The sequence below is a fragment of the Aethina tumida genome, chromosome 4, assembly GCF_024364675.1.
Source record: "Aethina tumida isolate Nest 87 chromosome 4, icAetTumi1.1, whole genome shotgun sequence".
NCBI classification, from domain to species: domain Eukaryota; kingdom Metazoa; phylum Arthropoda; class Insecta; order Coleoptera; family Nitidulidae; genus Aethina; species Aethina tumida.
In genome coordinates, this window is record NC_065438.1 from 6,368,500 (window position 1) to 6,390,107 (window position 21,608).

The window sequence follows — 21,608 nt, forward strand, 5'->3', positions numbered from 1 at the left end:
CTAAATATGTCGAATTTTACTTACTATTATATTATTACATACACAAAGTAAAATTCGACATATTTAGTAGAAATTTTTCTAATTTCTTTTAGTAAAACTATAGTCTACTACATTGTAACTTGAGGAGTTAATTAATTAAATTAATATTAATCATTCTAAATTTACATGTAAGTCAGTCAGTTTCAGCTACAAACAAATATTTCAAATCTATATAAAGAATGCAGTTCTTTGAAATGTATGCTCAATCCATTCAACCTTGACTCAACCATTTCCTGAAGCTCTTTTTTTAAATTTGTTTTAAAATTATTCAACGATCAGCAATTATCTTATGAATAAATAAACAATATTTGTGAAAGGTTGTGGGTTAAACAGTTTTTCTCTAGCTGAATCCCTTTTTTGATTTAAAGGGATAGAAGAACTTTTATTGAATTTACATACACAAAATAGAATTCGACACCCCTAGTAGAAATTATTTTTCTAATTTCTTTCAGTAAAACTATAGTTTACTATATTTTATCTTGAGGATATAATTTACTTAAATTAATATTAATTGTTCTAATGTTTCTATCAATAAATGAACAATATCTGTGCAAATTTGTGAGTTATCCAATTTTCACCCATTAAAAGTACTTTTTTGATTTGAAGAGATGCATTTGTTTTAATTTCCATACAAAAATTAGAGTTTAACATTATATTTTATAATTTATGTCAGTAAAATTGTACCCTTATTATCTTTTAATTTGGAAAGAAGACTTAATTACTTAAATTAATATCAATCATTTTAAATTTACATTTAAGTCAGTCAGTCAGTGGAAAAAACATAGATATTCTAAATCTATAAAAAGAATGCAGTTCTATGAAATTAACGTTTAATACCTCCAACCTTGACTCAACCATGTCCCAAGTTGTCTTTTCTAAATCTGTCTTTTTACATCAGTTTTAAAATTATCTAACAATCAGATAGGTATGATCATATTAAAAAATAAATGTTGGTGCAAAATTGTGAATTAAACAGTTTTCACTTAGCAAAACTTCTTTGTTAGTTTCATGATAAGTATTGTAATTTAATTTCTTAAGAATTGAATACACATCATACAAGTTATTTTTTTAATTTCAGACAGAAAATCTGTACTTCATTATGCTTAAATTTGAAAAGAATTCCTTAAATTAATATCAATTATGTTAAATTTATATTTGAGTTAGTCAGTCATTGCTTCCAAACATATTTTAGATCTATAAAATGTATGCAGTTTTATAAAATGAACGTTCAATACCTCCAACCTTGACTTAATCAAGTTTTAAATTGTCTTTTCCAAATCGTTGTGTTCACATCAGTTTTAAAGTTACCCAACAATCAATTACAATCTTATCAGAAATAAACATATTTGTGTAACGTGAGTCACAAAACCTCAACACCACATTCATACATCCATACACACACACACAGAATTTTCTTCAGTGCGAGCTAATGGCGACGGCCTTCGACGTAAAAGTTAAGAAACTAATTAAACGTGCACGCCGGGAACGGTTAATATGGGAAAATGCCATTGTCCGTCGCAATTTACACCCAGATCTTATCGAAAGTTAATTAGTCTGGGAACCGATTTGTGAACAATACCGTAAAAAAAATTATTATATTATTAGTACCATTGTGGGGCCGAAAAATGTGTGTGCCGGTTTGTTATTTTTCATGGGGCCGCTTAATTGAATTAATACACGATACCGTTTTATTTGGAACTTTTCTTGTTGTACCCGGTTATTAATTATGCCCATTCTCCTCTTGGTTGGTTGTAATTAAACAAATATATTCTGAAGTTATTGTTAGGAGGAACGGTAGGAGTTTTTGCGATGGCACTGTATAAATGTTGGTTCGGAATTAGTTGTGTAACGAATAAATAAACGTGTTTCAAGTCGGTTTCCACACAATAAGGCAATTATCAGTCCGCGCATAACTTGGGTGATCTAAAGCGTGAACTATGCAGCGGTTATCAATGGAGTATCCTTGCAAAACGGTACCAACAACCGAAGATAACAACCCCACTCTATTTTAAATGTAAATAGTAAATTGCACCGCAAAATTAACAAAACTTAAAATTTGACTGGATATGTTGTTGACAAATGTATTTAACATAGAAGAATTACATACATACATAACTTCTTGTATAATTGAAGAAAGTGTAATATAAACAAAAATTTATATCATTCTTAAATTGTGAATGTTTTATTTAAAATGGTAATCTTTTGAAACTTCATTAATTTCTTCCATAAATTTTCAAATTTTAAAGGAAAGTAATTTTGATATAGTTAAGTTAATAGTTAATTTTTGAATGTTTTATCATTTTTAAAGGAAATTTTGTTAGTTAAAGGGATGTTTTACTTGAAAAAACTATAAAATTTTGTGGATTGTTGTGGACTTTATTTATTTCTTCCATAAAATTTAAAATTTCAATGGAAAAAATTTTTGAAATTTTAAGATATTTATGTCTTTTAATCATGTAATAATTAATTTTTGAACAGTTTATAAATTTTAAAGGAAATTTTGATAGAAATGTTGAATTTTATTGTTTTTTCTTATTTATACATTTGGTAAAAATGTAATTAATATTTAATTTTTGAAATTTTCACAAGAACAATTGAATTTAGTTATTTATAGAGATGTTTTGCTTAAAAAAACTATAAAATTTTGTGGATTGTTGACTTAAAATAGTAATTTTTAGAAACTTTATTTATTTCTTCCATAAAATTTAAAATTTTAATGGAAAAAAAATTTGAAATTTTAAGATATTTATGTCTTTTAATCTTGTAATAATTAATTTTTGAATCGTTCATAAATTTTAAAGGAAATTTTGATAGAAATGTTGAATTTTATTGTTTTTTCTTATTTATACATTTGGTAAAAATGTAATTAATATTTAATTTTTGAAATTTTCACAAGAACAATTGAATTTAGTTATTTATAGAGATGTTTTGCTTAAAAAAACTATAAAATTTTGTGGATTGTTGACTTAAAATAGTAATTTTTAGAAACTTTATTTATTTCTTCCATAAAATTTAAAATTTTAATGGAAAAAAATTTTGAAATTTTAAGATATTTATGTCTTTTAATCATGTAATATTTAATTTTTGAACAGTTTATAAATTTTAAAGGAAATTTTGATAGAAATGTTGAATTTTATTGTTTTTTTTATTTATACTCTTGGTAAAAATGTAATTAATATTTAATTTTTTGAAATTTTCACAAGAACAATTAAATTTAGTTATTTATAGAGATGTTTTGCTTAAAAAAACTATAAAATTTTGTGGATTGTTGACTTAAAATAGTAATTTTTAGAAACTTTATTTATTTCTTCCATAAAATTTAAAATTTTAATGGAAAAAAATTTTGAAATTTTAAGATATTTATGTCTTTTAATCATGTAATAATTAATTTTTGAACAGTTTATAAATTTTAAAGGAAATTTTGATAGAAATGTTGAATTTTATTGTTTTTTCTTATTTATACTCTTGGTAAAAATGTAATTAATATTTAATTTTTGAAATTTTCACAAGAACAATTGAATTTAGTTATTTATAGAGATGTTTTGCTTAAAAAAACTATACAATTTTGTGAATTGTTGACTTAAAATAGTAATTTTTAGAAACTTTATTTATTTCTTCCATAAAATTTAAAATTTTAATGGAAAAAATTTTGCAATTTTAAGATATTTATGTCTTTTAATCTTGTAATAATTAATTTTTGAATCGTTCATATATTTTAAAGGAAATTTTGATAGAATTGTTGAATTTTATTGTTTTTTCTTATTTATACTTTTGGTAAAAATGTAATTAATATTTAATTTTTGAAATTTTCACAAGAACAATTGAATTTAGTTATTTATAGAGATGTTTTGCTTAAAAAAACTATAAAATTTTGTGGATTGTTGACTTAAAATAGTAATTTTTAGAAACTTTATTTATTTCTTTCATAAAATTTAAAATTTTAATGGAAAAAAATTTTGAAATTTTAAGATATTTATGTCTTTTAATCTTGTAATACATTTTGTGTTTTTTTTTTGACTTAAAATAGTAATTGTTGAACTTTTTTAAATTTCTTTCATAAGTTTTTAATTTTAATGATAAAAAATTATGAATCGTTAATCGTTTAATCTTAAAATCTTAAATGTTTAAAGGAAATTTTGACAGAAAAGTTGAACTTTATTACATATAGGAACGTTTTACTTAATATTTTGTGAATTTTTGATGTAAAATAGTAATCCTTTGAAACTTTTTTAATTTCTTCCATAAATTTTCAAGTTTTAATGATAAGAAATCTTTAATTTTTAGTTATTTACCATTTTTTTCTTATTTATACGTTTGGTAAAAATGTTCAACTGATTTGTGATACTTAAGAGAATTAAATAATTAAAAACAATCAATTGAATTTATGATAGAAAAACTTATATTTACTAGTTTAATTTAAAAAATTATACATTTTTCTTGTCTACTATGAATGAACCAAAATGTCTCTTTGTAATCATAAAATAACCATGACATCGATCCCCGATTTCATCTTTCAAAAGTATTTTCTGGGGAGGATCCGACCTCTTCATCCCGTTGTTTTCTACCTGGACCACATGATTCATCTCTCCGCTGATTCATTCACAAAACATTTAATACGTGTGCACCCAGACGGATTTTTCTGAACAGACAATCAAAACGATTGATCAACAATTAGTTCAAGTCTTCCTACGTTGTTTATTAAAGTGACGTGTTTCGGGTTGTTGAACTCGGCGTTAAAACATGTGTTTTTTCCCCATAATTTTCCAGCTCGTACGATTTATTAAAATAATAAACCCAAACTAATTATATCTACCTAATATGCGTGCAAGATTGGTATGTTGCAGTTAATAATTCCGAGAATCCCGTCTTATTTCAACCATGTTACTCGCACAGAACATTCGGCGGTGGCGGCACGCAAAAACGCACTTATCTCCGATTAGAACCGATCCCGACATTCCGTTAACATTTGCACACTCCTTAACAAGCCGTTTTTCAATCGGGTCCGATAAAATGAATCAGCGTTTTATTTCGTCGTGGTTGCGTGACCGGCCGACACCCTCTTAAGGGTTGTATCTGGATTCTTGAGGGGTGATTTAGGTCGGTTACGTGGTGTTAAGGACAGGCTATAAAGATTTGTTTATTGGCTGGTTTCGTTTCTAGCACAAAACCATAAATTATGTTTTCTTTTTGCTTTTCAATTTGGAATATTTGAAGAGTATTTCAAAAACTTTTTATTTGTAAATTTAAAATTATCTAAATTATATTATTGTTGCTAGTACATTAATACACTACACAGTTTTTAAATTATAAAAGAATTCTTTAAAATTTCCATCTTTTGACAAAATTTTATATTTAAATATATACAAAATATTCTGAAATTATAAATGGTTGTTTAAACTTAAATGAGATTTGTCTGGATTTATTGAAATACAATATAAAATACAATTTTTTGTTTTATTAATGTTCTAATTGTAAATTGTAATTTATTATCAATTGGCACAATTTTTATTTGAAGACGTAAAACATGATCTAATTCTGATTCATCTCTGAACTGGGTAATAATATTAAACAAAAATATTTTGTAGAAATTTAGTTCTTAACACTGGAAATTAATAAAAATGTATCGAAATATTTAATGACTCACGCCGGATATCCTAACATTGCATTTCACCAGTAATAATTTATGATATTGGCCAAGATCAATCGATAATGTAACACTGAAATCATGGCGAGGATATAATATGTTCTATTCCAAGTAATGCAATGTATTAACTTATTTTATATTTAGGTATATCCGATTTTGACTCCCTACTGATATCTACATATCTATTCATTACATTATTTATTATTATATTAAAATAGGAAATGTCTAGTCTTAAAAGAATTCTTCTCATTGAAAAAAAAAAACAATATTCATATTATAATTATAGTCTTTTGACATAAATTCAAATTATAAATAAAAAGTTACTGAAGTACAATAGTGGCCATAATTATAACAACTTGAAAATTATAACAGACATGAAAAACGCCACAGGAGACAAAAATCCAATTTTTAAAAATATTCCATACTTTTTTCCACCTCTGTATATATTCATTAGATTAATTATTTATTATATTAAAAGTGGAAACGTGTGGTCTTAAAAAAATTCTTCTCATTAAAAAAAACAATGGTTTTATCATAATTCCATTATAGTATTTTGACATAAATTCAAATTATAAATAAATAAATTACTGAAGTACAGTAATGGCCATAATTAAAACTACTTGAAAATTATAACAGACATGAAAAATGCCACAGGAGACAAAAATCCAATTTTTAAAAATATTCCATACCTTTTTCCACCACTGTATATATTCATTAGATTAATTATTTATTATATTAAAAGTGGAAACGTGTGGTCTTAAAAGAATTCTTCTCATTAAAAAAAACAATGGTTTTATCATAATTCCATTATAGTATTTTGACATAAATTCAAATTATAAATAAATAAATTACTGAAGTACAGTAATGGCCATAATTAAAACTACTTGAAAATTATAACAGACATGAAAAATGCCACAGGAGACAAAAATCCAATTTTTAAAAATATTCCATACTTTTTTCCACCTCTGTATATATTCATTAGATTAATTATTTATTATATTAAAAGTGGAAACGTGTGGTCTTAAAAAAGTTCTTCTCATTAAAAAAAAAACAATGGTTTTATCATAATTCCATTATAGTATTTTGACATAAATTCAAATTATAAATAAATAAATTACTGAAGTACAGTAATGGCCATAATTAAAACTACTTGAAAATTATAACAGACATGAAAAATGCCACAGGAGACAAAAATCCAATTTTTAAAAATATTCCATACCTTTTTCCACCACTGTATATATTCATTAGATTAATTATTTATTATATTAAAAGTGGAAACGTGTGGTCTTAAAAGAATTCTTCTCATTAAAAAAAACAATGGTTTTATCATAATTCCATTATAGTATTTTGACATAAATTCAAATTATAAATAAATAAATTACTGAAGTACAGTAATGGCCATAATTAAAACTACTTGAAAATTATAACAGACATGAAAAATGCCACAGGAGACAAAAATCCAATTTTTAAAAATATTCCATACCTTTTTCCACCACTGTATATATTCATTAGATTAATTATTTATTATATTAAAAGTGGAAACGTGTGGTCTTAAAGAATTCTTCTCATTAAAAAAAACAATGGTTTTATCATAATTCCATTATAGTATTTTGACATAAATTCAAATTATAAATAAATAAATTACTGAAGTACAGCAGACATGAAAAATGTCAGGAGACAAAAATCCAATTTTTAAAAATATTCCATACTTTTTTCCACCACTGTATGTATTTATCAGATTAATTGTTTATTATATTAAAAGTGCAAATGTGTGGTCTCAATAAAATTCATCTCATTAAAAAAACAATGGCTTTATCATAATTCCATTATAGACTTTTGACATAAATTCAAAATATAAATAAATAAATTACTGAAGTACAGCAGTGACCATAATTATAACAAATTGAGAATTATAACAGACATAAAAAATGCCAGGAGACAGTTTTTAAAAATATTCCATACTTTTTTCCATCACTATATGTATTTATTAAATTAATTATTTATTATATTAAAAAGTGGAAATGTGAAGTCTCAAAAGAAAGTTTCCTATTAAAAAAGCAACGGTTTTATCATTATTCCACTGTAGTCTTATGACATAAATTCACATTATAAATAAACAAATTGCTGAAGTACTGTGGTGGCCATAATTATAGTAACTTATTAAAAATTTGAGTTGTACTACTTGAATTGGGTGAGAGTATTTATAATGTTTATTGTAGTTTGTGTTGTTGTTGTGTCTATTATGTAACTGGTCTATCCACTTTTATTCTTTAAAAAATTGTCCCCTTTTATATTTTTTAATAAGCAAAATTATAGTAACTTTTCACTTTATGGCCTTTAATCGCTCTCTGTGAATTTAATTGCTTATTATAATTATTAAATGATTGGTTGAAGTGAAACTGTAAGAAAAATTATAATTCAGCCTAATCAAGACCAAGGATAATTTTTAATGAACACTCCTCGTATCAATAACAATGTTGATGCCGTGACTACGGTTTTATATTATGTACATTACAACATGACTCATTATTCAATAAAGTCACACTACAAATAAAAAAAGTTACGAAGAATTTAGTGTATATTCCTAATTTTGTTTACTTAGAAACATTTACATTCCAAATAAAACACTTGATAAAAGTGTAAGTAAATTTTATTGATCACTGTGACCTTCCCCATCCAATTCCAAGTTCACTTTCTCAATTAACGCACATAGAATATCCGTATTTTTATGGGTCATTTGATTGAAAGAAACCGTTTGTTCCCCCAATCGTCAATTCACAGAAGATTGCTAAAAATATTCGCTGAACGTTCGACGCATACTAAACAAGAGAATGGATGGTTCTCTCGAATAATAATAATAGTAAGTGAATAAGGAAGGTTCTCTAAATAAGCAATCTGAACTAGTTTCTTCCTTTGTTGCTGTTAAAGGAAATTAGAATGATACACACACATACAAAGCGTGATTCATCAATAAAAACTAAATTAGACGTTTATAGCCTTAATTAATATAAATTTGCACTTTGTCACTCCGGTAATAAAAATAGCGACTTTTGGGCAACGTTTTCTTTAAAATTCCATCTAAATGGTGATGCCAAAAGCGTGTTTCCCGACAGGGTAAATTGCCTTTGTTGAAATTAATGATAGGAAAAGCTGCGATTAATTCACGTTGTCTTTGTCGTGCAAAAATAACACCAAGACACTCTTGAGCCTTATTGTTCAAATAACGTGTCGCTTTTTGTTTATTTTGATCCCATCCATTAGCATATTCAAATTAACACGCACAATAAATCAAAGTACACTTCCTCGTTGCAAACGTGCACGTTAATGGTTCTTTCGACACTCCATTAGAGATTATGGCCGATTGCAATTAAAATTTTAATTTGCAACACATTGGAAAGGTGTACGCTAACCTCCATTAGAAGTACACGTAGCTTTTTATCTTTTGCACGGGGCAATAAAAGTTTTAACGTTCTGACACAGTTACACAATTAACGTTTTTCATCCGATCTGTGTTTTGGTCCGGTGGAGGAAAGTTTCCGATAATCGAATGTGTCATACAAGGTCGACGCGGGGCGATTAGCATTTTGGTTCCAGGCGGTTCGTGATTTCATCAATCGAACCGTTTTTCTCGGCTAGGTATGCGACGAGAGACTGAGATCTATTACGAGGTTGGAATAAATTGTGTGCGTTCGAAAAATAAAGGAATGGACTAGAATAGAAATTTCGTTAAACTTTTGTCCAACAATATATGTTATTTTTAGATGTCCGGTCATCGTTTAAACTTTTCGTTGGGGGTCTATTAGATTTCAAACTCTTAAGGGTAATCGAATTTTTCTCGAAAACTTTCATGATAAAAGATAACGAGGAAAATCCTCAAATCATAATTTTTATCATAAGGCAATTTTCTTACTTACATTACTTTGGATTATTATGAGTTTCCAAAAGCTGGAAAATGTAAACTTAACAATGTAATGACTGAATTTTTATCAGTTTTTTATTGTAGATGAAAGAGGACATTTATTAAAACTCTTTAAAATATATACAGCGGATAACTTTTTAAAATATTTTTAGTTTAGATTTTCTTTCAAGTCTTTCGAACTCAGACAAATTTTTTCGTAGATACTTCTTTAAATTTTTTAATATGGGAAACGATTGGCTTATTTAGCCATAAACTCTTAGGCATCCCTTCTTGTTTTAGTCGGTCTTGGTAACGCTGAATTATAATTTTTCTTACAGTTAGCCTTTGACCAATGATTAAGTAATTATAACCAGCAAAAGAACGACAGTAAATAATCGATTTAAATCGTCAGAGAGCAATGAAAGACCATAAAGTAAAAAGTTGCTATAATTTTGTCCATTGAAAACTAAAATTAGGTTGACCAGTTACATTATATACACAATGATTAGACAAAAACAATGAACATTTTAGACACTGGCATTCTGTTCAAGTAGAACAGTCCATATTTCTAATATATTTTAATAAGTTGCTATAATTATGGCCACTACTGTACTTTAAAATTGTACATTATTCAATTGTTTCCAGTGAAATGACTTACAAACAATTAATATGATAGACAATCATTAATTTTCTGACAAGCAATGACAAATAATAATAGATAACGTCACCAGAAAATTAATTAATTAAAAATAGTTGGAAAAACCATATTTTTATAAATAAAGGATTTTTATAAAGGATGAGAGTAAATATAAGGGACAAACTGTAACAAAATGTTGAGGAAAATGTAATTTCTCCACTTAAAAAGAAACTTTTGTTTAAAATTGCAGTACGTATTTTTAAGCAAAAATTAAGCTACTGCATTATGTTTTTAATTCTATTAATGGTAATTGAATATTTCCTGAAACTTTGATGATAAAAGATGAAAGGGAAATATTTTCCAGGTTGTAAATAATTTTTATGATAAGGCAATTATCTCACAACACACTGGTAACTTTGGAAAACACGTAGAGTACTAAGAAAAATATGAGATTTTAAATTTATTTATAAGAGTAACAATAAAATCAATCAATTTATTGTAGGAAAATGTCAACATTCAACACAAATAATACCTACTAAAAACACGAATTAAAAATGTTAATGATCCACTAAAATATTAAATAAGACATAAATACTTTCACATAAAATATGTCTCCTTCAATGCCATTATTTTATTAAATTGAAGTAAAATTGTAATAAATAACTATTCGTTATGGATTAAATGTTAATGACAATGTAATATCTTAATGATTAAATAATCATTGTACTAGTTATAGCAAAAACAAACAATTAAAATGATATTTCATATCGAAATACAAATGATAAAAGTGTATTACAATTACAATATTATTTTTTATCAATAATTTATACACTGTGCTATAAGTTTTATTTATTCTCCATGTTTTTTTACTTTTAAAAATGTATAACCATCTTACTATTCTTTTAAAAAATATTTTATAGGAGAGGTTTTACAAATATTTATGTGTGGTATACGTTTTATTTATACAGTGGTGGCCAAATAAATAGAACAAAATCTAAAATTAAACATTTAATAAATGGGTTTAATTAAAATTTTCTCCAGCCAGTATAAAATACATGTTTTCAATATTCTTCACGTTTTTTTTTGCCTTTAAAAATGTATAACCATTTTAGGAAATACACAGTAAAAAATAATATGCTTCATCACACTGTCTTACTATTATTATTTTAAAAAATATTTCATAAGAGAGGTTTTACAAATATTTATACAGTGTGGTATACGTTTTATTTATACAGTGGTGGTCAAATAAATAGAACAAAATCTGAAATTAAACATTTAATAAATGGGTTTAATTAAAATTTTCTCCAGCCAGTATAAAATACATGTTTTCAATATTCTTCACGTTTAGGTTTTACAAATATTTATACAGTGTGGTATACGTTTTATATATATATATATATATATATATATATATATATATATATATATATATATATATATATATATATATATATAAAATTAAACATTTAATAAATGGGTTTAATTAAAATTTACTCCAGACACTATAAAGTGCATGTTTTTAATATTCTCCACGTTTTTTGCCTTTAAAAATGTATAACCAACTTAACCACTGTATTACTATTCTTAGTATTAATTAGTAGATAGTAATTGTATTAGTTATAACAAAGAAAAACAATTAAAATTGATATTTTTCATCGAAATTGATGCCTTTTATGTTTTAATCGAGATTACATGTCCCACAAGTTTTCAATTGTATTTAGATCGGGACTTATACCAATAAATCGAGAATCTTACCATTTTTTTTAATCAACTTTGAACAACTTTGGATGCATATTTCGTATCATTATCGTGCATAAAAATCCATATAATTAGTAAATTATTATTGGGCAATGATTTCATTACATCTCATAATGTCATTTACTAATAATTTTTTGTAATGGTCCTATACCATGAAAGGGAAAGCAACCCCAAACCAAAACTTTATCTACACCGTGTTTCAATAGTTATTGTAGTTTATTTAGTATCCAAATGTATTGTTTAACATCTGATTTTGAACTATTACTTTAAAGTAATTCGTCAGGCAATCACTGTATATTAATTATTTGAAAGTTACTCAAAAAATTCTCATTTATAAAGAGGTTTTACAAATTAATGTCAATGATTAAATAGTCATTGTATTAGTTATAACAAAAACAAACAATTAAAATTGATATTTTATATCGAAATTAGAATGATAAAGATGTATTACGACGTGGAATTATTGAATTATTCATAATTGTGTGAAAACTTATCAACAAAACAAATTACTGATAACATTTATTAAAAAACTCGATTATTAGTAAAATAATTAATGTAATTTCTATCATTTAATAATATTGATTTATAGTTTGATAATATAATAATAAAGGAATAATTTATGATCATCAGAAATGAGTAATTTTGTAAACAGACTCGAGACACCAACTAAAAGGCATTTATTACCTATTTATTTTGACTCCAGACTTTTAAAAGTTCCCAAAACAGTTTGCCCCAAATTCTATAGAACATCTTGAAATTTTATTGCGTATTTATTTACATAAACAGCCAGACACACAGTTGGGCCCTCAAAAGTTTCGATATTCGCCGGATACGCCCCTGTGTGCGACCGTCGCACAATTGGCGCATACAGTGCGTGCAGTTAATAAAACCACGCTCCTCTTCGCCGTCCGTTTCCACATTTTAATGGCATATTAATCAATCTGCCCCGGTCCGAACAATGGTGAGAGCAGACATTTAAAACAACCGGAGTGTCAACGGCTGCGACCTTGGCTAGGTTCAAACGCCCGGGGTCAAATCAACCCGAAATCAACAAAACAAAAAAAAAAAAAAAAATCGGGGTGAATCAGCGCCGAATTGGGGAATCAGCTGATTAATCGGCATTCCGGGGAACACTCGATAAGGGCGCTTATCGGCGGCATTTCCGACGGACGGCTTTATTATAATTTAATCGTTGTGTGGTTATCTCGTCTTATTGGATGTAAACGACCCTGGGTTTGTGTTATTCGGTTGCGTTTGGATAATTACCTTGTATACTTGTCCGTATGTGCCATTGCCGACGACCTCTATTAGCTCGAATATTCCTGCGGGATCCTGCAAACATAAAAATGCGAATTCAGAGAGTGATGCAATTCGTGTGGGTGTAAAAAGGTTTATTGACGTTTCTTTTGGGAGTGCACTCCTAATGACAACTCGCCGGCTGACGTTAATGACGTTTGTTTGACAACACATGTATCGATAAAAAATGAACAATAACCCGACTGATTTTAATTGCAGTCAAATTATCGATGAGTGTGTATGAGAGTTGAACAAAGTGGACTCATTAATTAGATGGTTTTTGTTTTAACGCCCCGGCGGGGGCTGCGATTATTAGTGGGTTTGTAAGGGTTTTGTGTTTACGGTGGAATGGAAGACGGTGGGCCTTATGGCACGGGTGAATCACACCCAAACGAGACTGACATGTTTACCAAGGAACCCACAGTCCAACATGGCCGAACCGTCCGTCATTTCGGTGACGATTTAAAATCGCATCCAGGCGTTACAGATACGTACTTTGAGTGCGGTCAGGTCGATGTCGTTCAGCGAACAATTCACCGATGGGGGCAACTGATGCGCCATTTTGAATTTCCAAAATAATCACACGGGGAACACTACAACTACTACAACACTGTAAAAAACCGGTGCGACATCACATTTGACGTGCCGTGGGTCCGTGATGAGATTTCGGTTGGGATTATCACACACTTGTGGGGCATAAACACATAGTAACAGAAATAATTGTCACTCCAGTTCGGTCGCACACTTAGTCGGCAGGCGCACCCTTTTAATTTCGGACTGGCTTTCGAGGCACAGAACGTCTCCCCCACTCTGGGAGATAGCGATCGCCCGACCCACAGTACCCGTCCCACTCTGCCGCGCCGCGTTGGAAATGTCCAGATTATTTCCCAGAATTGGCAACAAATTTCATTCCTTAACATATTAATACATACTTATCTTAACGAATTTAATTCTTAGAAATGGTGTATTAGTTTCCGATTCGATTAAATTAAAATTATAAATAAACATCAAAGTTTTCAAATTTTTACACAACACCTACATGTAACTTTTATACTTTAAAACGTAGTTATTTATTAGTTTTACATTTATTATGAGTTCTAATATCATTTTAAAGTTTGTTAAAAAAGTTCAAATAAGAAACATATTTTTATTTTTCCAAGTTTTTGCCTTTACTTTCAATAAAATATATATAAATGTTGACATATAATATGTATAAATGTAAAATATATAAAAATTAGAATGTTATTTATTGAGTGATGTTTAAAACAAAATATTTATAAATGATAGATAGCAAGTATTGTGGTTACATCTGACAACGTTGCAAAACAACAATCATATATCTGTCAAAATATTTCCTATTCCGTATTTTTGTTTTGTTATTTTATAACATGAATAACATCATTAGATAATGTACTAGTTAATCTTATTTTGCACTATTGCTCAACTAATATTAATGTAATGTACATATTTACACGATTTGTAATGTTTATAGATATCTAATTAAAATTACATTAGATGTCGCTTAGTTGGTTTATTGTTTAATAGTTGGATGTGCTGCTGTTGTATAATTTCAAAAGGTAACAAATTGTTTACAAAACAATTTCCAAATATAAACTAAATTAAATGAATTTCCTTAATAGTTTATGCAATTCTGTAAATATTCTGTGATAGTTAGGATTTACTTTCATAGATGGCGCCACCGAAACCAATTTAACACCGAACAATTATATACAGGGTGTTCGTGATAAAATTTATCCTATATTTAATAATAAAAAAATAACATTTTTATCCAGATATAACTTCCATAAATACATACAAAAAAGATAACATTTTCTATAGTTACTTGTATACAATATGTTTTTTAATAAAAGTGAATAAATAAATAAAGAAAATTTAAATAAAATCTAATTTCTCCTGAAAAAAATATAGCCCATCAAATTTAAATTTCAAAAATGATATGCAATTGGTTAATCTAATCTTATTAGTATTATGTACATTCTTATTTTTTTTTTATAATATTGTATTGAAAAAAGGTACTGTATAATTATTTTCTAAAGTTTCTTTTGAATAAAATTAGGGACCCTCAAATTTAAATTTCAATAACTGTTTTTCTTTTTAGTATTTACATAATCTTCCAATATTAATATATTATATTTAAGTTTGATATGTATTATATTATATAATACATAAATACATTTCAATATAATACGATTTTTCCATAATAATAAACTGAAGTAGAAATAAGAAGAAAAAAGGTTCTATATATTAATTAATTAAGTTTGATATGTATTATATTATATTATACATATGTGTATTTCAATATAATAAACTTTTTTCATAATTAAATTTAAATTTCAATAACTGTTTTTCTTTTTAACATTTCCATTACCTTCCAATATTAATATATTATATTTAAATTTGATATGTATTATATTATATTATACATATCTACGATTCCATATAATACATTGTTTACATAATAATATACTAAAGTAGAAATTAGAAGAAAAAAGGTACTACATAATTTTTTTTCTAAAGTTTCTTCTGAATAAAATTGGGGCTCCTCAAATTTAAATTTCAATAACTGTTTTTCTTTTTAATATTTCCATAACTTTCCAATATTAATGTATTATATTTAAGTTTGATATGTATTATATTATAATATACATATCTACATTTCAATATAATATACTAAAGTAGAAATTAGAAGAAAAAAGGTACTACATAATTTTTTTACTAAAGATTCTTCTGAATAAAATTGGGGTCCCTCAAATTTAAATTAAAATAACTGTTTTTCTTTTTAATATTTCCATTACTTTCCAATATTAATATATTATATTTAAATTTGATATGTATTATATTATATTATACATATCTACATTTCCATATAATACATTTTTTTACATAATAATATACTAAAGTAGAAATTAGAAGAAAAAAGGTACTACATAATTTTTTTACTAAAGATTCTTCTGAATAAAATTGGGGTCCCTCAAATTTAAATTAAAATAACTGTTTTTCTTTTTAATATTTCCATTACCTTCCAATATTAATATATTATATTTAAATTTGATATGTATTATATTATATTATACATATCTACATTTCCATATAATACATAATAATATATTAAAGTAGAAATTAGAAGAAAAAAGGTATTACATAATTTTTTTACTAAAGATTCTTCTGAATAAAATGGGGCCCTTCAAATTTTAATTTCAATAACTGTTTTTCTTTTTAATATTTCCATAACCTTCCAACATTAATATATTAAATTTAAATTTGATATATATTATATTATATTACCATATCTACATTTCAATATAATAATTTATTAAAGAATATTAATTTAAAATCGTTCAAATAAAAAAATATATATGTTCTATTGTATTAAGCCAATTGGGGATTCTCAAACAGGGTAAATGCAATAAAAAACACATAAAAAAGGCAACTATAAATTTATTCTACCAAAAACAGGCTCAGATACAAAGTTAAAAAAAATTGCATATAAATTAAAAAGTTTTCATAAAGCTAAGACTAGTTAATTAGTTTTAAATTTAACCGAAAATAATTGTTAGTGAGCAAGTTTTACACTGTATGTAGTATATACACGATACACTGTGATCCCATCCAAATTCTAAAACGGCTTAAGAACTCGCAATTCTCGTTACGGAAACGATTGATTCTAACCAGTCGTGTTGCAGGAGTTCAGTTCCCGTTAAGACTTTGAACAATTCTTACGGACATTCCCCAACAGAAACTCCGAAAATCCGTGTCTCGTTTTTATTGCTAAATGTAAGATATGCGAATACAATAGTGAAATAGGTACGGTCGAAATAATGGCAAAAAAAGCAATTTTTTAAAATTAAAAATTAGAAGACTTATAAAAACCTAAATTACATAACTAGTTTTAATATGGCTCTATCTACACACTGGGTAGGTATATATTGAAAGATTTAAATTTTACATTAATTTCTTTTAACTAGCGTATATATTTTATCATTATAAAACAATTTTTCTGTACAGTGATAAAATTCAAAACTGTTTTATAAATAAAACAGAGCAAATACAACATTTTCACTCTTCCCACCATATATAATTTACGTACGTTCGATGCGTCAAATTTAGGTGACAATGTTGCATTCCTTTGAAATGCACTAAAAACGTTGCTAAAATGAATTAACAAATATTAATTTGGATTCCTAATTTTATATTAAATAATAAAATAGAACAATCACAGATAGGTCTCAAAATAATTTAATGAATACGTTATTTCTATGTTAATTTAATATCTACACTCTTTCATTCATCATACAAGGGGGTAAAAATAAATATATTATACAGGGCACAAAATGCTTCATAAACGGTCAATTTTAAAGCCTTTAATATATGTGATGTACACAATAATTGTATATAATAAGTAGTTAATTAAGTAGATAGTGAAGGTGCCCTGTATACTAATGTATTATGTATCATATACAAAAAAAATTATCGTACATTTTAAAGCGGACACAGCACAACTCAACGGTACATTCGTAACAGATAAAATTTTTAATGATAAATTATTACAAAAATAAAACTCTCCGTTGAAGTGTGCATAAGTGTCGGTAAGTTACCTCAGTTGTTTGTCGGCGTGTAAATTAATTAATTGACGAGTTAAAACAATAATTTTCGTCCCTAAGGGGACGCTAAACTCTAAAAATCTACACATCACACAGAGGGGGACATTGCTTTCAATAGCTGCCTAAAAAGACTCGACGAGTATTTTTTTGGAAGATTCTAGATCTATGATTAAAGTGTGAAGTTGTGACCGCCGGTGGTGAAACAGAAAGCGTCAATTTTAATTTAATTAGGCAAGTCGTAAGCTTGGGGGGTTTATCCTAAGACGTCTCTATTTTCTACATTGTACAGTCTCATCTCGGACTCTAAAACGTTCTCCATTTATATAGTATATACAAGTGGACCTTAGCCAGAGTTGTTTTATTATTATTTTTTTGTGGTGGATTTTTACGACTATTTTTCGTGATTTAATTAATATACATAAATGCGTTAACTATAGATTTCTAATACATACATGAAACAATTTTTAAATATAGAATTATATATTATATAAACAGCCAATATTGAAATCGGTTCAAAATCAATGCGAATACACCCCCTAATAAAAGGGTGGTTGTGTATATATGCGTAGCAATAATGTATCCGTATTGTTTTGAACGAATTTCGTCACCATCCAATTTCTGTAACTCTCTCAACAAACATAGAAAACAATTTTCTTCTCGTTTCTTAGATTCTCTCACTGTTAAAGTCTGAAATTTTTTATACAAGTCTCTAGGGTGATTGTTCAGTTTAGGGTCGCGTAAACTGCGAGCACAAACAGCAAAACCGCAGTCGACGATCTGGCCACGTCCGAAGAGGCGGTCACAATCCTCGGGACGTCCATGACCTGGGTTACTTTCTCCTCTTTTTCCTCTGAAAATAATAATAGTAAATTGTAAGTATTTTGGTTGTGGACTTGTGGTTTTGTTGTGCTTACCAATTTCGGTGATGGGGTGGTGTCCGGAACCGGATCCGTTGTTGCCCAAGTCCTCGTCGTCGTCTTCGAAGTCAGGGTTCTGTCCTGAGCCTTGTCCCGAGCCATCAATGCCGTCTTGTTGCATGTAATCGTCGGCGTAAGAACCCAACGAGGCAACAGCACTCTAAAACAACGAACAAAGCAATTAATTAAGCTCAACAACGAACGAAACGTGCAGTTAATTGTTGTCAAGATACGATAAACACAATGGTGAAACATAAACATAATTTATCTAGCTCACAACGCTAACAAAACGACTCTGACACCGTCTACGGACATGCACAAATTGACCTAGCCATAATCCCGGCCGACACGTCATATTTTCAATTGTCACCCGCTACACATGCATGCAACAATCGAAACGTGGCCATCGATGTTAACAATCCATCCATCGTGTCCCTCACCTTGTGTACGTGTCTAAGCTTGTCCGCCAGTTCGGCCACCCTCGGATCGACGCTGTACGCCGACGACGAGGGCTTCACTTCCGGGTTGTATCTCTGGGTGTTCAACCCCACGTCCGCCACCACTTTGGTGTAGCTGCAAAAAATGGTGGTTTATTAGTACAAATAATAACAATAGGCAGTGCGACGTGACCCATTTAGTAGATGCGGAGATATCACGGCGAGGAACGTCAAGAATGGGAAACACGCGTAATTGAATTCGAGATCGGGAGTGATGTACGAAATTGAAATTTCGAGGAATTGATATGGAAAACTTGCGTTGAAGCTGTAAGCGGGACGTGAGGATCGGATTTACATGTGTCCAATATTTATTTTCAGGTTGAGATATTGCCCGTGGCATTTCGAAGTGACCTGGCGATGATTTTATATTTTTATGGACTGAAATTTATACTTTTGATTTTGGTGTACAAAAAAATAAACAAAAATTATAGTGATTTAATTACTCCTTCTTTAAAATATTATAATTTTACTATTTATTTTGCCCTTTAAAATTTGGTAAGAACTCATTCATTTTTGAAGAATTCTATGATAATTACATTTAATTTTTCTTACTTGAAGAAACATTTTCTGAAAAAATATTTAACTTTTACAATTTTGTAAGAATTGAAGATATAATTTTTGAAGGACATTTTATATTTTATGATGTTTCATAAAAAATATGAAAGTATTTTGATTTTAAAAAAAGTTTGTAAGAATAGTTGATTTTTCTTATATGTAAGAAAATATTCTTTAGAAACATGTTTTTGTAAGTTTCTTTTAAAGTTCAAAATTACCTGTATTTCTAACATAAATTTTCTAGTTTTTTTTTGACAAAAAACTTTGAAATTTTTAACATTTTTTAATCCTAAGCACATAATATTTTAAGAGAATTTCGTTAAATAAGTTTAATTTTTTAATTATTTATTGTCTACGTTTCGTAAGAAATGTGAAATTATTTTGATTTTTAAAAATGTTTTGGGGGAATAATTGATTTTTCTTACATGTAAGAAAATATTTTTTAAAATCGTATAATTTTATAAATATTTTTCTTAAAATCTGATTTTTTAGTTGTAGGGAAATTTTCCTAAAAATTTTAATATTTTGTAAATTTTTCACTTAAAATATTAAATTTCTTGTATTTGTAACATACATTTTCTAATTTTAATACCAAGAAACGTTGAAATTTTAATATTTTTGTTAATTTTTATTCTTATATGAATAATTTTATAATTATTAATTATTTGATTTTAGAAAATGCTTATAAGAATAGTTAATTTTTCTTACATGTAAGAAAATATTGTTTAAAATTGTATGATTTTATTAAAGCTTCCTTAAAGCAGAGAAATGTTTAAACTATTATTTATTTATTTATAAAGCAAATTTTTAATTTATAATGATAAGAATCTTTGAAATTTTGAGATTATTGATATTATTAAATTTTGTAACATTTATTCACTGTTTATTTATGTAAAAACATTTGATTTTTTAATTGTAGGGAAATATTCTTAAAAATTTTAGTGTTTTATAAACTTTTTATTTAAAATAATACATTTCTTGTATTTCTTACATAAATTTTCTAATTTTAAAGACAAGAAACTTCGAAATTTTATGATTATTTATTTTGTCTACTTTTCGTAAGAAATTATTTTGATTTTGGAAAATGGCTATAAGAATAGTTGATTTTTCTTACATATAAGAAAATATTCTTTAAAATTGTTTGATTTTGATAATGCTTCCTTAAAGTAGTGAAATATTCAAATTATTATGGAGACTAATAAATAATTTATTAATTTTTTATTTATGTAAGAACATTTGATTATTTAGATGTAAGGAAATATTCTTAAAAATCTTAATGTATTTTAATTTGTCTACTTTTAAAACCAAGAAATTTTGAAATTTTAAGATTTTTGATATTTTTTAATCTTTAATATTTCTTACATGAAAAAAATATTCTTTAAATCGTATGATTCTGTTAAAATAGTGAAATGATTGAATTTATAATGTAAATTTTTGATTTACAATGATAAGAATCTTTGAAATTTTAAGATTATTATTGATATTATTAAATTTTGTAAGATTTATTCATTTTTTATTTATGTAAGAACATTTAATTTTTTAGTTGTAAGGAAATATTCTTAAAAATTTTGTCAAAAAAATAATAAATTTTTTGCATTTTTTACATAAAGTTAGATATTTTAATGTCAAGAAATTTTAAGATTTTTTACATTTTTTAATCTGAGCACATTTTTTTAAGGTAATTTTCATAAAAAGTCTGAAATTATTTTGAGTTTGAAAAATGTTTCTAAGAATAATTGATTTTT

General features: G+C 26.8%; 2 protein-coding genes across 6 annotated transcripts in view; both read right to left on the bottom strand.

The window, feature by feature from the left end:
- LOC109605355 (serine/threonine-protein kinase mig-15) overlaps window positions 1-14,101 on the bottom strand; it is a 44,088-nt gene extending 29,987 nt beyond the window's left edge. For 2 of the 5 annotated variants that reach the window (XM_049966558.1, XM_049966557.1), the window contains exons 1-2: window positions 13,768-14,101; window positions 13,243-13,308 (exon numbers count right to left, since the gene is read on the bottom strand). In XM_049966558.1, coding sequence (XP_049822515.1) covers window positions 13,243-13,308; window positions 13,768-13,833 — 132 coding nt within the window. In that variant the 5' untranslated portion in view covers window positions 13,834-14,101. The remainder of the gene's footprint in view (window positions 1-13,242; window positions 13,309-13,767) is intronic. The other 3 variants (XM_049966561.1, XM_049966560.1, XM_049966559.1) reach the window with 2 other exon arrangements.
- Window positions 14,102-16,713: 2,612 nt separating this feature from the next.
- The window catches only part of LOC109605748 (division abnormally delayed protein), a 346,188-nt gene continuing 341,293 nt past the window's right edge, over window positions 16,714-21,608 (bottom strand). Inside the window, exons 5-7 of the mRNA XM_049966562.1 lie at window positions 19,252-19,384; window positions 18,809-18,971; window positions 16,714-18,744 (exon numbers count right to left, since the gene is read on the bottom strand). Of these exons, the coding sequence (XP_049822519.1) occupies window positions 18,617-18,744; window positions 18,809-18,971; window positions 19,252-19,384 (424 nt within the window). The 3' untranslated portion in view covers window positions 16,714-18,616. The remainder of the gene's footprint in view (window positions 18,745-18,808; window positions 18,972-19,251; window positions 19,385-21,608) is intronic.